This window comes from Cavia porcellus, unplaced genomic scaffold (genome assembly GCF_034190915.1).
Source record: "Cavia porcellus strain 051 isolate PalLab524CR breed Dunkin Hartley unplaced genomic scaffold, mCavPor4.1 scaffold_27, whole genome shotgun sequence".
NCBI lineage: Eukaryota > Metazoa > Chordata > Mammalia > Rodentia > Caviidae > Cavia > Cavia porcellus.
The window spans coordinates 20,642,190-20,654,785 of record NW_026947510.1 but is presented as its reverse complement, the minus strand read 5'-3'; the positions used below and the strand labels follow the sequence as shown (position 1 = coordinate 20,654,785).

Genomic DNA, 12,596 nt, shown 5'->3' with positions numbered 1-12,596 from the left:
ATCTTGCAGTCAAAAGCATGGGACAGGGAAAAGACTAAGTGGCATACCAGAAATGAGAACCAAAACAAATGGTCAGTAAAGGTTTGAAATGCCCTGTAAATCAGACTGAGTTGGGTCATCATTTTATTACTTAACATTTTTTTTTTTAATCAGGGATTGAATTCACTACCTCACAGTTACCATTAGTCTCTTGACATTTCTGAAGAATAACGTTTCACCCTTCCAAGAAAACCAAACCAAAGCCAAACCCATGTTACACTTTGGCTCCCATGGCCAGCAAGGAAGAGCCCTGTGGCAGTGGCAGGGCGGGGTAGTCCAATAGCAGGTGGCCCCTTTTCCAACTTACCACAGTTGCCCACCTGTTCAAAGCCAGGGCACTTTCCTCATGAGCACATAACGTACATAGTCACTGCTGCCTCCTCCCGCACTCACACACCCGCACACGCACACCCGAGTGTCTGTGTCAGGGATGCTGCCTACTGACTGTGAGGCCGCTTGGCCGCGGGCGCCTCCTCCTTTTCCTGCTTCAGCCATCGCACCAGCAGGCCTGCACCACCTCTCTTGGCGGGCAGCGGGCTCTTCTGCAGGAACTGGCTGGACCACTGGGGTGTGTCGGACTTGTCCTTCTGGGGTGTCTCTTGGTCTTCCTTTTTGGGTGACTTCGTGGCTAGCCACTGCATCATCTTTTGGCTGCTGCCACTTGCCTTGGGCTCCTACGAAAGAAAAAGGCTCATAGCACCCAGTTCCAGCCTCCTGAATGGGCTGACTCAGTTAGAAGCCAAAAGAGGAGGAAGGCACTGGAGGGGCTCAGAGCATGGCAGAGAACAGAAATAGCACGTAGTGCTAGGAAATGAGGTTGGACTCGCAGTCCACACCCTCTGTGCCCCTTGCAGTCCCCACCGCCCAGCCCTGAGCAAAAAGATTCTGAATTAGCACAATGTGCCCTTCACAGAGTAAAGACCACACGGAAATGGGGCAGTGTCTGATGCAAAATGAAGATATATACATGTTTCATTTTAGAGTGAAAAACACGTCAGGGTAACAGGAGTTTGCAGAGACAAAAGAAAAATGAGGGCTGGGGATATAGTTCAGTGGCACAGTGCCTGCCTGGCAAGAGTGAGGTCTTGATTTTTAGTACAAAAAAAAAAAAAAAAAAAGAAAAGAAAAATGATGGCAGTGCCTATGGTAAGGGGAAAACAACTGTAAGAGAAACAGGACAAGGTGGTTGTCCTGGTGGCTTTTGTCCCGACACTGCTCTGAGCATGAACTCTCCAGGTCATCACAGGATCTCGCTGTGTAATCCAGGCTGGCCTTGAACTTAAGGTCATCTTTCTGCCTCAGCCTCTCAAGGGCTGAAACAATCAGGTGTGCACCACCATGTCTGGCTCGATGGGGTCAGTTAACTAAACTTAGGAACTTCCTCTGCACTGCAGGCCTCCCGTCCAGCCACTTTCCCTCCCCACACCCTGGGTCCTGTGAATACTGAGAGGGAACAGGGCGCTTCTCCACCTTGTGGCTGAAGCAGGTAACAGAAGAGACTGCAGAGGCCAGCGGCCTGAGAGTGGACCTCAGCAGGCTGAAGGCTTGTGTCTTCCTCAATCACCTTCAGGAGAATTTGGTTTACCAGGTTCACCAAGGATGCCTCCAGTTTCCTTTCTTTTTTTTTTCCATTTTTCTGGCTGGGAATTGAACTAGGTTTTTAAAATTTTGAGATAAGACTCTTAAGTCATTAAATTGCCCAAGCAGGGTTTGCACTAGTTATCCTCCTGCCTCAGCCCCTCAGGTAGCTGGGATGACAGATGTGCAGCCCTGCATCCAGTTCCAAAGCAATTTCTTTTTGTATGTGGGGGACTTTCTGAGGCACAGTCTTGCTATGCAGTCCAGATTAGGCTGGAACTTGCAGGGATCCTCCTGCCTCAGCCACCAGAGTGTGGTGGCTGATTACAGGTGGGTTAGCCCAGGCAGAGAGTGCTTCTGGGGGTGAAAGCTGGGACTAGAAAATGCCATAGGCTGAGAGACAAGGCAACATGACAGGCCCCTACCTTCTTGACCACCAAGTGGACAGGAGTCAGACACTCAGGGCTGTTGTTCCTCGAGTTGTTGACAATGGGGGAGACAGCGTGGAAGGTGATGTTCTCTGTGGGGCGGATCAGCTTCAGTGCCTCCTGAGTAGGGATATCCCCAAAGTCTAGCCACCTGGACACGGCCTCCTCTCCATCCAGGATGGCAGGCATCCTATGAGTTGGGATGTTGGGGCAGAGACAGTGAGGCAAGAGAAAGATACAGACTTGAGTCAGCTGACAGCAGCTACCCAGAGGCCACACCCATGCTCTGTGTCTCCCTTCTCTGTGCTGCACAGAAAAAGCGAACAGGGCCATGCTTGGGACTGGTGCATTAGCGCTCAGGCTAATAAACTGGTGGGCTTCCTACAGTCCCCAGCCTAGAACAAAGAACAAGGGATCCTTGAAAACTATCTATGAACAATCACCTCTGGTCTCATGACCCATGAAAGCCTATAGTAAGAAAGGGCTAGCTGGACACAGCAGCACTCGCCTGTAGTTCCAACTACTTGGAAGGCTGAGACAGAAGAATGCTTGAGCTCCGGAGTTTAAGGCCAGCCTCGGTACAGGGTAAGAGCCTGGCTCAAAAGAAATCCTTAAAATCTTTTTAACCTGAGTGTATTTTATGATAAATGGCATCTCTGCTTGTATTATAGATTACTTAACAGTAATTAGCAGTGTATTTTTGAAATAGGCACTTGCCTTGAACTCACTAACCCAGGCTCCTGAGTGCTGGGATTACAGGTATGTGCCGTCAAACCCAACCAACAGTGCTTTACCTTTCTTTTTTTGGGGGGGGGGGGACATGACAAGGTCTTGCTATGATCCTGTTCAAGGGTGGCCTTGATCTCACAGCAACCTTCCAGCCTCAGCCTCCCAAATATAGGCTACCATGCCCAGCCTGTTTTACTTAACATACAAAACGATGTTATAGCATTCTGCATGGCTGAGGCAGGAGGATCACAAATTTAAGCCCAGCCTGAGAAACTTAATGGCGCTGTCTGAAAATTAAAAACAAAAATGGCTGTGTATGTGTGTGTGTGTGTATATGTATGTACAGATAGCTCGACGTGAAGGCCCTGAATTCAATACACAAAAACTAAAACAACTATATCACACAAAAGCATATTTTCATAGAGCTCAGGACAAGGCAGGTAATCCTAGTAGGTACAGTATTAACAATCTTTGCAACAGAACAGCAAAACTGTATATAAGTGTGTACTCAGATCTGGCAGTAACTATAAAGGTGTTATACAAGTACAGTCTGTTCTGCCAGTGCTTGTTTTTAAACTACAAACCTGTTTCAGTGTGACTGATGTGTCAAGAAGCAAATGGAGCAAAATGCAAATTCTGCATTTGCTTCCGCTGCATTTCATGTGTGCAAACGGAGTTGAACACAGGAAACTGTTTCTGTGGAGAGCCTGAGAAGGGCACGAAATGCATGCATACAAGCTACCTGCGCTTGCAAGGAAGGTCTCCAGGCTGAGCTCTATCCTTCAGTGCCTGGGAACTTCCTGTGTGTATATTTCAAGCACCCATTTCACTTCTCCAAAGCAGCTCAGCTGCCTGGCTCAGAACACGGGTGGGCAGTGCATGGAGAGCAAACAGAAACATTTTAAATACTGAGGAACTTGAAATAACAAAGCATCTTCAAAGAAAAAACAAGAACATGTAATTATCTCCAGAGCAACAGATAAAAGGAATCCACAGCAGCCACAACACTGCAAAAATAGAAGAAATATCTATGGCTGGAGCAATTCCAAGAAGTAGTGTGAAGTGCTGACAAGGCCTAAGGAGCAGAAGCCAAGGAAACATTCTTTAACAAAGGAAAAAGCTTTTCTTACAAGGAAAGAGCACTATTTATACATGAAGACCTTAAACACTCTGAACTGGCTTCTTTGAATGCAAGTGTTGTGGCTTGGTGCCTTCTGCTATCAGAAGCTGCAGCACGGATGGAAACTACCCTCAGGAATTTCCAGGGTTGGGGCTGGGATGCAGTGCAGTGGCAAAGCCCCTGTCTAGCATTATTGGGCCATCAAGCCAGGCCTTGGTACCACCGGGGCACAGGAAAAAGCACGTAAGTGGTTTCATCCCAGCATCACACACAAAAAATATATAAAAAATTTCTAGTCATCTAGAAATTAAATGGATGAGGCTATACATTGGATGAAATATTCAGTTTTTTTGGAAGAGGGTCTCATGGGGTAGCCCCAGCTGGCCTTGAACTTGCAAGCAATTCTCCTGCCTCAACCTTCCAAGTATTAGGGTGACAGGCATGAGCCACCACACTTGACTATTTATTTTTAAACTCAAGGCCTAATGAATACTAAACATATGCCCTACAACTGAATTAAAACTCCAAGGCCTAAACTTTTTTTTCTTTTCTTTTTGAAACAGGGTGTCACTATGCAGTTCAGGCTGGCCTTAAGCTCACTTGGTAATCCAGGCTGGTCTTGAATTTTTGACAATCTTTCTGCTGCAGCCTCCCAAGTGCTGGGATTACAGGCACGTGCCATCACGCCCAGCCGTGGGCCTAAAATTATTTTAAAATGTCTGAAATCTCAATGAATTTCATGTGATTTTGACTCTAGTTTTGCAGTGTGATGATTTTTAAGAATGCATGTCATGTTATATCTAAATTGAATATAAGTATTTGAAAGACAGCTTTTTCTTTTTCTTTTTGGAGACGTGGCTCACTATGCAGCTTAAGCTTGCCTTGAGCTCGCAATAATCCTCCTGCCTCAGTCTCCTAAATGCTGGGATTGATTATAGGTGTGCATCACTGCCCCTAGCTAGTTTTTAAAACTACCTACCCAAAAGCACAAAGGACAGACTTTCATCTGCATTCTTTTGGATCCAGGGATATTAAGTGTGACTTTAGCCAAGCATGGTGATGCACACCTATAATGTGAGCTGCCCAGGAGGCTGAGGCAGGAAGATCATGAATTCAAGGTTAGCATGGGCAACTTAGTGAGAACTTGTCTCAAAATACAACAAGGAAAAACTGGCTGGGATTGATGCCCAGAACTAGACACAGAAAAGCTTGCCTGTGGTGGATATCATGCAAGCTTTTGCAGGAATCCACGGTAATGATGGTGTAGGAATACAGCAGGTCTCCTCCCTCGGGGGGCTCCCAGCAGTCAAAGATCCCTGCCATTGTCAGCGGCCTCCAGTGGTCCCAGACTTTTTCCCAGTCCTCTGTATTGTCCACAGTCCCACTGTTGCCTAGCTGCAAGCAAAAGAGGCAAATGAGCTTTTTGCAAAGGCTGGGCATGCCTCATACTGGACAGCATGGGGATCATCACAGGGGCGACTCTGCCATCACCATTAATCCCTTGACCCACTGCCTGCAAGAGAAGGAGGCTTGGTGGCATAAAACTCCTTCTGCTTGACATGTAGGCTGCTGTGGCTGCCATGTACACCATTTGGTTGGGTGTTTGTTTTCATGGTGGCATAGGCGTACCGGTGAGTGTGTGCCATCAAGCTTCACACTGTTTACCTGCACCAGCTGGCTGTCCTAACCTAATGACCCATGCAATCTGGTTGCCCACTTGCTGGGGTAACCTCCTCAGCCATCCTGACTTTCCTTCTCATCACACTGCTTCTACTTAAGGTACAGGATTCTGTTTAAGATCTGCAATACAGAAAGCAACAAAAAGCACCTCTTTTCACCTTAACAGTAAGGAAAAAAGCTACAGAATTTACATACCTATGCTTTCTCTCAACCTTAACAGAGAGCCGAGGTTGCCAGGCAACCAGGAAGGCTAAATGTAAGCAAAGGCGGGAGCTGGATGGGAGCAGGAACAGACATTAGCTGACGGTGGTGAAAAGTGGGACGCAGCAACTTTGGGTAGCAGCAAAGATTCAGATGTAATTACAACCACATGTGACAGCAGAGCAGGCAACCCACAGGCTGCTGCCATGAGCTCCCCATGCACCCGAGGAAGGCAGGGGAGGCAGGAGGCATGGGCGGGCATGGGAGGTGCTCCTCTGCAGAAGGACATACAAAAGGAACACGCTGCAGGGCCCTGGGAGCAGGAGGGCCTGTGAGGCAATGAGCAACCTCAGGAAAAGGGTGAGGCAGACTGGGAAAGCCAGAGACTGACGGCCTGTGGGCCAAACTGTGACAAAGAACCACTGCCACCCTGCAGCTCGGCAAGCACAAGTGACACACAGGCAGAGTAAGAGCAGAGACCTCGCCAAGGCCCAGGCTTCCAGGGAGTCCACAGCCACAGCAGTACCACGGCAACAACCTTCTGCACTCACTCTTGCCAAAGCACTACATACCACTGGAGAACCAGAAGAAGGGTGACAAGGGAAGCATGATTTCAGTCAAAGGCCACGACAGTCCCCCGACTGGACTGGCATAGTAAAAGCTTAATGGAAGAATTGCCAGAAGTATTATTTACTTCAGTTTCTGTTTTACATGTTATGCCTGACAATAACCAAAAACTATCAAGGCTGGACACAGTAAGGCACACCTTTAATACCAGTACCCTGGGAGGCTGAGGCAGAACAATCCAAAGTTTGAGACCATTCTGCGCAAATTAGTAACTTAACAAGATCCTGCCTCAAATAATAAAAGGGATGTGCCTCATTGCATAGATTCAATCCCTACTACTGAAAAAGAACAAAACAATAAACTGAACACAAGTCAATGAAAATTGTCCAAACTGAATCACTGGAAAAAAAACACAGAAGAGAACATCTAAGAACTATGGGATAATATCAAACCACCTAACCCTTGTAGAATTAGAATTCCAGGGATGAGGGTATAGCTGAGTGGTGTACCAAATATCAGGTTGTGAGTTTGGTCCTCGGCTTTTACTAAAAACAAACAAACAAACCAACAAAAAAGCACAGCATCAAAACAACAACAGGTGTGCTGGCACATGCCTGTAATACCAGAACTCTAGGAGGCTGAGGCAGGAGGATCCAAGTTTGAGCTTAGCATGGGGAACTTAGCAAGAGCCTATCTCCAAAAAAAGGTGGGATGTTACATGTACAAATGCCCTGACAGTTCAATTTCTAGCACAGAAAGGAGAAAAAAAGACAGACAGAAAAAGGACAGAAAGAAAGAATGACAGATTGAAATAAATTGAGCATAGTGGCACGTACCTGTAACACCAGACCTGAGGCGGCTAAAGCAGGAGAATCACAAGTTTGAGGCTATCGTGGGCTACACAGTAAGATCAAGGTCAGCTTTTGGCATGATCAAAAGCATAGTGAATTCTGCTGCCAAGTGCCGTTCAATGAAAAGGTTTATTTGCAAAAACATGACAGTGTGTCTTTCTCTACCTTATTCACTGGATCTGGCACTATGACATTTCTGGCTCTTCTCCAAAGCCAAAATCACCACGAAAGGTAAATGGTTTGAGTCAATTAAGGTCATCAAGGCACCACGACAATGTAATTAAAGACATGAAAAAGGACTTGGAAACTGCTTCATAAAGTGTTAGAATTGAGAAAGTAGTATTCGGGGGCTGGAGATTTAGCTCAGCGGCATAAGCGCCTGCCCTGGAAGCAGGCAGTTGTGAGTTCGATCCCTGGTACCGATAAAAAGGAAAAAGACAAAAAAAAAAAAAAAGAGAGAGAAAGTAGTATTCTGAGGGGGACTGATGGCAATGTGTCTTTCACTGTAATAAATGATTTAAACACTTAAACACAGCCCCCTTTTTAAAAAATCTCAATAAAGCTGTTGCTTAAAACAAAACAATACAAACCAACCTCCATGAGGGAAGGAAAAAATGTCCTTTGGGTCACTGTCAAGTATCACTGCTGGACCCTTTTAGGAAATGCATCCCAGGCAATTTCAGCACAGCGTTGAGCACCACAGTGTAAACAGCAGAGCCTGCTCTGCACCAGGCTACATGGTACAGCACTATCGCACATGGCCATCACTGAAGGAAGTATCGTCATGTGGTACAGGATCTTGACTTGTCCCTGTCCTTCCTACAGTATACTGCAGACAGCTGCAGATACCTGCTTTGTCTCAGTCTGAGGAAAATAGATGAAGTATGGTTGCGGCTGGCTTGTTCCATGACATCGTTGCCACTCAAAGAATCCATCTGCTAAGACAACACAGCGTCTTCCCTTTCCCAGCGGCACCTTAGAGAAAAGTGAGCATGACACAGTCATGTTTCAGAGATAGCACCAAGTTAAAATTTCAGTCACCGTATGAACCAGGAGAAGATATTTACAGAGTTCTCTGTATCTCACTTTTTTGTTTTCTTTGTAGTCGTGAGGATGGAGCCCAGGCTTTACACGTGCTAGGCAGGCACTCTATCACCAAGCTACCCTAGTCCTTTTCATTCTGAAACACTCTTACAAAGTTGCCCAGGCTGGGCTACAACATAGTAATCCTCAGGGGCTGGGGATTTAGCTCAGCGGCATAAGCGCCTGCCTTGCAAGCAGGCAGTCTCGAGTTCGATCCCTGGTACCGATAAAAAGGGAAAAAGACAAAAAAAAGAAAACATAGTAATCCTCTTGCCTCAGCCCCCCAAGTAGCTGGTATTATAGGTCTAAGCCACCGAGTCTGCCTTACTTATGCATAAAGTCACCATTCCAATACACTGATGCTGAAAAGTACATAAAAGCAAGTAGCTTTTTTTTTAGTAAGTAGGTACGCATAGTAGCTGGTCTCTAATGTTGGCCCCCAGTTAACCACATATGCTTCCTGGTACCCACAGCCACACAGTCCCCTGGTATACTACGCAGGGAGGACAACAGCATTTATCCTGCCTTGAGTCGTGAGCTCTGTGCTCAAGGAGCTGCTGTGTCAGTGCCTGAGTACTCCATACCCTCAAGCTAGGAATGGGGAAGGCTTCCAGATATTTTAGCTCTAACCCTGTTATGGCTTGTGTCTAGATGTCTCCCTAAAGCCTCATGGGGTCATACAGGCAGATTTTTCAGAGGTGGTTGGATATAGAGTGTGTGATCTTGAAATTGATTCATAGTACAAAGCTCAAGGGTACTAAGGTTAAGGGTATGAGTGCTACCTACTTTAAGTAGACTGGATAAGATAAAAGGGGCCAAAAGACACTGTCGAGGCCTCTTGCTTGTTTTGCTCCTTTCTGTCTGCCATGAACTGGTTCTCCTCTGTGATGTCCTTCTGCCAAACCACCCCTGCCTTGGAGCCAGTAGATTATGGGCTGAAATCTCTACAAACTGTGAGTTAAAAAACCCTCCCCCACTTTAACTTTAGGTGTTGGGTATTTTGTCTCAGCAACAAGAAAGTAACTAATATACCTTCCCAGCTGAGATGGCAGGTGGACATCCATTCCCAGCTATCCCCTGATTATAAGTAAGTCCACACAATACAAAAGAAACACTTATGTTAAGTGACTACATTAGCACAGGTGGTGGTGCATGCCATAATCCCTGTAATTCCAGCACTCTGTGAAGCAGGAGGACTGAGAGTTTGAATCTTAGCCGGGGCAACTTAAGGAGGCCCTGTCTTAAACTAAAAAAATGTAAAAGATGTAGTTCACTGAAGGCCTTAGATTCAGTTCCCAGTACTACAAAAACACCAAAACAAGATGAAACAAAAAACCCACTATTTTACAGCACTCAACATAAACAATTTGGCTTTTTTTCTTTTTCTTTTCTTTTTCTTTTTGGAGACAGGGTCTCACTATGTAGCCCAGGCTGACTTCAAACTCAGGGCAACCCGCCTGCCTCAGCCTACCAAGTGCTGGATTATAGACATGAATTACCACATTCAGTCAACATTAACAGTTTGCAACCTTATTTTATTTCTCAGTTATACAAGGCACTAAACAGCTGTCAGAAAACAGAGCACGTGCCTTTTCTCTAGACCAGTGACCTACCTTGAACGACCATTTCTCCAGGATGGTATCACTGCGACAGTTGATGGTGTTGAATTGCAGCTTGGAAGGGTCACTTTCTTTGAACCAAGAGGGGACCAGGCCCCATCTCATGGGAGCAATGATCTGTTCTGATGAGTCTGCGTCCTGCCATAGAAAAAGGTTAAGAGCAGTGAGATACAATAAAATCTGAAATACCAAACAGACATGTATGTTATATTAACATTAGCATGAAAAGACAAATAGCACACAATTTTGCAAAAAAAAGTCTACTTTAAAACACTGAAATGGCTCACATGACACAGACGATTTGAGTTGCGTTAGGGAGGGGACACAAAGAGTTTTGAATTTACCATATTTTTTTAAAAATTTTATTTAAAAGGAAAAACAGAAAAACACAAAACAAAACAAAGCGGTGTAAGGGTACAAGTAATACAGAACTACAAAAAAAAAAAACAGTAAGAAATCACCAGTTAATAGATCACACATTATCATCATAGAGATAGTTGCTCAAGTCATAGTATCAAAGCATACAAAGTGAACATTCAAACAGAGAGACTGCAAACGGTTGTGTTCAATGATCCAACCAAAAACATTAATATGGTCAGCTATTTAACACCCCTAAACACACTTGCAGTTGTATCCTTTAGAGCACTTTTTTTCCCTCTCTTTTTTACAACAAAATTTACACATTTTGGGTTTTATTACTCCTTAGTTCTTATTACTTTTTTTTGGAAGAGAATAAAGTCAAATATGGCAAAACAAAGCTGTCAGTCAAAACCAAGGATAGACATACTACATGATGTAAAAACAGAGTACAAGGTTATCAACAATGGTTACCATAATGCCTCTTGCTTCCTTAAAAAGAATTGTCTATCTCATCAGGTATTATAAAGTTGAACAAAACAGTAGAGAACAAGACCAATAAAACTTAAACATTGTAAACATTACAGGACTTCCAAAGGAGATAACAGTCAAACCAGAATGGGCATCTTAGTGAGTCTTACTGCCTTCAAAGTAGTTGCCTATACCCTCAAACTTGATACTATCATACAGAACGGAACAGAGTCTAATCAGTCAAAACAAGATAGTGGGAGTATTGCAGGACTTCAAAACAAGTTAATAGGAAATCAAAAAAAGTTACTATAGTATATCCTGCTAATTTTTAAAATTTTTCCCCTTAATTAAGAAAACCATAAAAAATAACTAAATAATTTTTTAATGAATAAGGGAGAGATTGAGATAAAAGAGGACATAACAACAATACAGGTCAAAGCAAAACTGTTTCAGCAACCTAGTGCTTCACCACCAAATAATCTGACTTAATAGTAGTTATCATAGTGTCTGTCTTTTTCCTTAAAATATTTGAATATAACTTCATATACTATAGCTTCAAATATTTCCATATCAAGAAGCCCAGAATAAAGCCTTTCCAATTAGTAAATAAAAACTTTATAAGGCTTCAAGGCCACATAATGGGGAATCATGATTACCACATATTTTTATTTATTTATTTATTTTTTATCTTTTTTGGTACCGGGGATCGAACTCATGACTGCCTGCTTGCAAGGCAGGCGCTTATGCCACTGAGCTAAATCCCCAGCCCCTACCACATACTTTTATATATTTGAATCATTACTTACCATATTTTTTTTAATCTGTACCTTTGGGATAGACAGATTTCATGTGGCCCCATTTGGGGGGGGGGTTTCAGGGGATTGAACTAACGACCTCACACTTGCCAGGCATGAGCTTATGCCGCTGAGCTAAATCTTCAACCTTGGTCCCAACATTTTTAAAACACATGTTAAAAACGGATGTAGTGGCTCACACCTGTAATCCTAGCATTTGGGGAGGCCAGGGTAGGGGATCACTGTGAATGAGTCCAGCCTGGGCTACAAAGTGAACTCAATGCCAGCCTGAACAACACAGCAAGACTGTGTCTCAAAAAGACAATAAATAAATAAAACACCTGTAGTAGCTCAATGGTATAAGTGCCTGCCTGGCAAACACGAGGTTGTGAGTCTGATTTCTAGTACCAAAAAAAAAAAAAAAAAAACAAACTAGGCATGATGGCGTACACCTGTAATCCTGGCACTTGGGAAGCTAATGCAGGAAGATCATTGCAAATTCGAGATCAGCCTGAGCTATAAAGTAAGCTCAAGGCCAGCCTGAACTGCATAGTGAGACCCTGTCCCAAAGACCAAAACAGAACCAAAAAAACAGGCCAGGGATTTAGCCCGGTGGTAAACTCCTGCCTGGAAGCATGAGGTCCGAGTTTGATCCCCAGTACCAAAAAAAAAAAAAAGCAATTAGGTGACAGACCTGTAATCCTGACTAGTGGGAGGTTCAGGCAAGAAAATGGCAAATTTGAGGCCATCATGGGTAACTTAACAAGTTACCCATGACTCAAAATTTTAAAAAAGGGATCTAGGGAGACAGCTCAGTGGTAGAGCACTTACTTGGATATGTACAGCCCTGGGTTCCAGCCCCAGAACTGAAAAAAGTAAGCACTGAGAAGTAGTTTTGTGTAGAAGAGTTAATACTGCGGACCAGAAGATGCTATTTTAGAAGGGTCTACTTACAAGCTAACCTTCCATTAGCATTTTGGAACTCGAGTTTTGAGAAGGTTCACACTTTTTCCTATTGGACAAAGTGGTTTACTCTGCCTAGTCTCCCTGAAGGAAAAGATAAGCGGAGATGGTGATAC

At 44.3% G+C, this 12,596-nt stretch overlaps 1 protein-coding gene across 2 annotated transcripts in view; it reads right to left on the bottom strand.

Annotated features, from left to right (window-relative positions):
* The window catches only part of LOC100726613 (abasic site processing protein HMCES-like), a 39,058-nt gene that overhangs the window by 21,549 nt on the left and 4,913 nt on the right, over positions 1 to 12,596 (bottom strand). For both annotated transcript variants that reach the window (XM_063238020.1, XM_063238021.1), the window contains 5 exons: positions 9,890 to 10,033; positions 8,043 to 8,168; positions 5,108 to 5,289; positions 2,043 to 2,235; positions 481 to 713 (listed from right to left, as the gene is read on the bottom strand). In XM_063238020.1, the coding sequence (XP_063094090.1) occupies positions 481 to 713; positions 2,043 to 2,235; positions 5,108 to 5,289; positions 8,043 to 8,168; positions 9,890 to 10,000 (845 nt within the window). In that variant the 5' untranslated portion in view covers positions 10,001 to 10,033. The remainder of the gene's footprint in view (positions 1 to 480; positions 714 to 2,042; positions 2,236 to 5,107; positions 5,290 to 8,042; positions 8,169 to 9,889; positions 10,034 to 12,596) is intronic.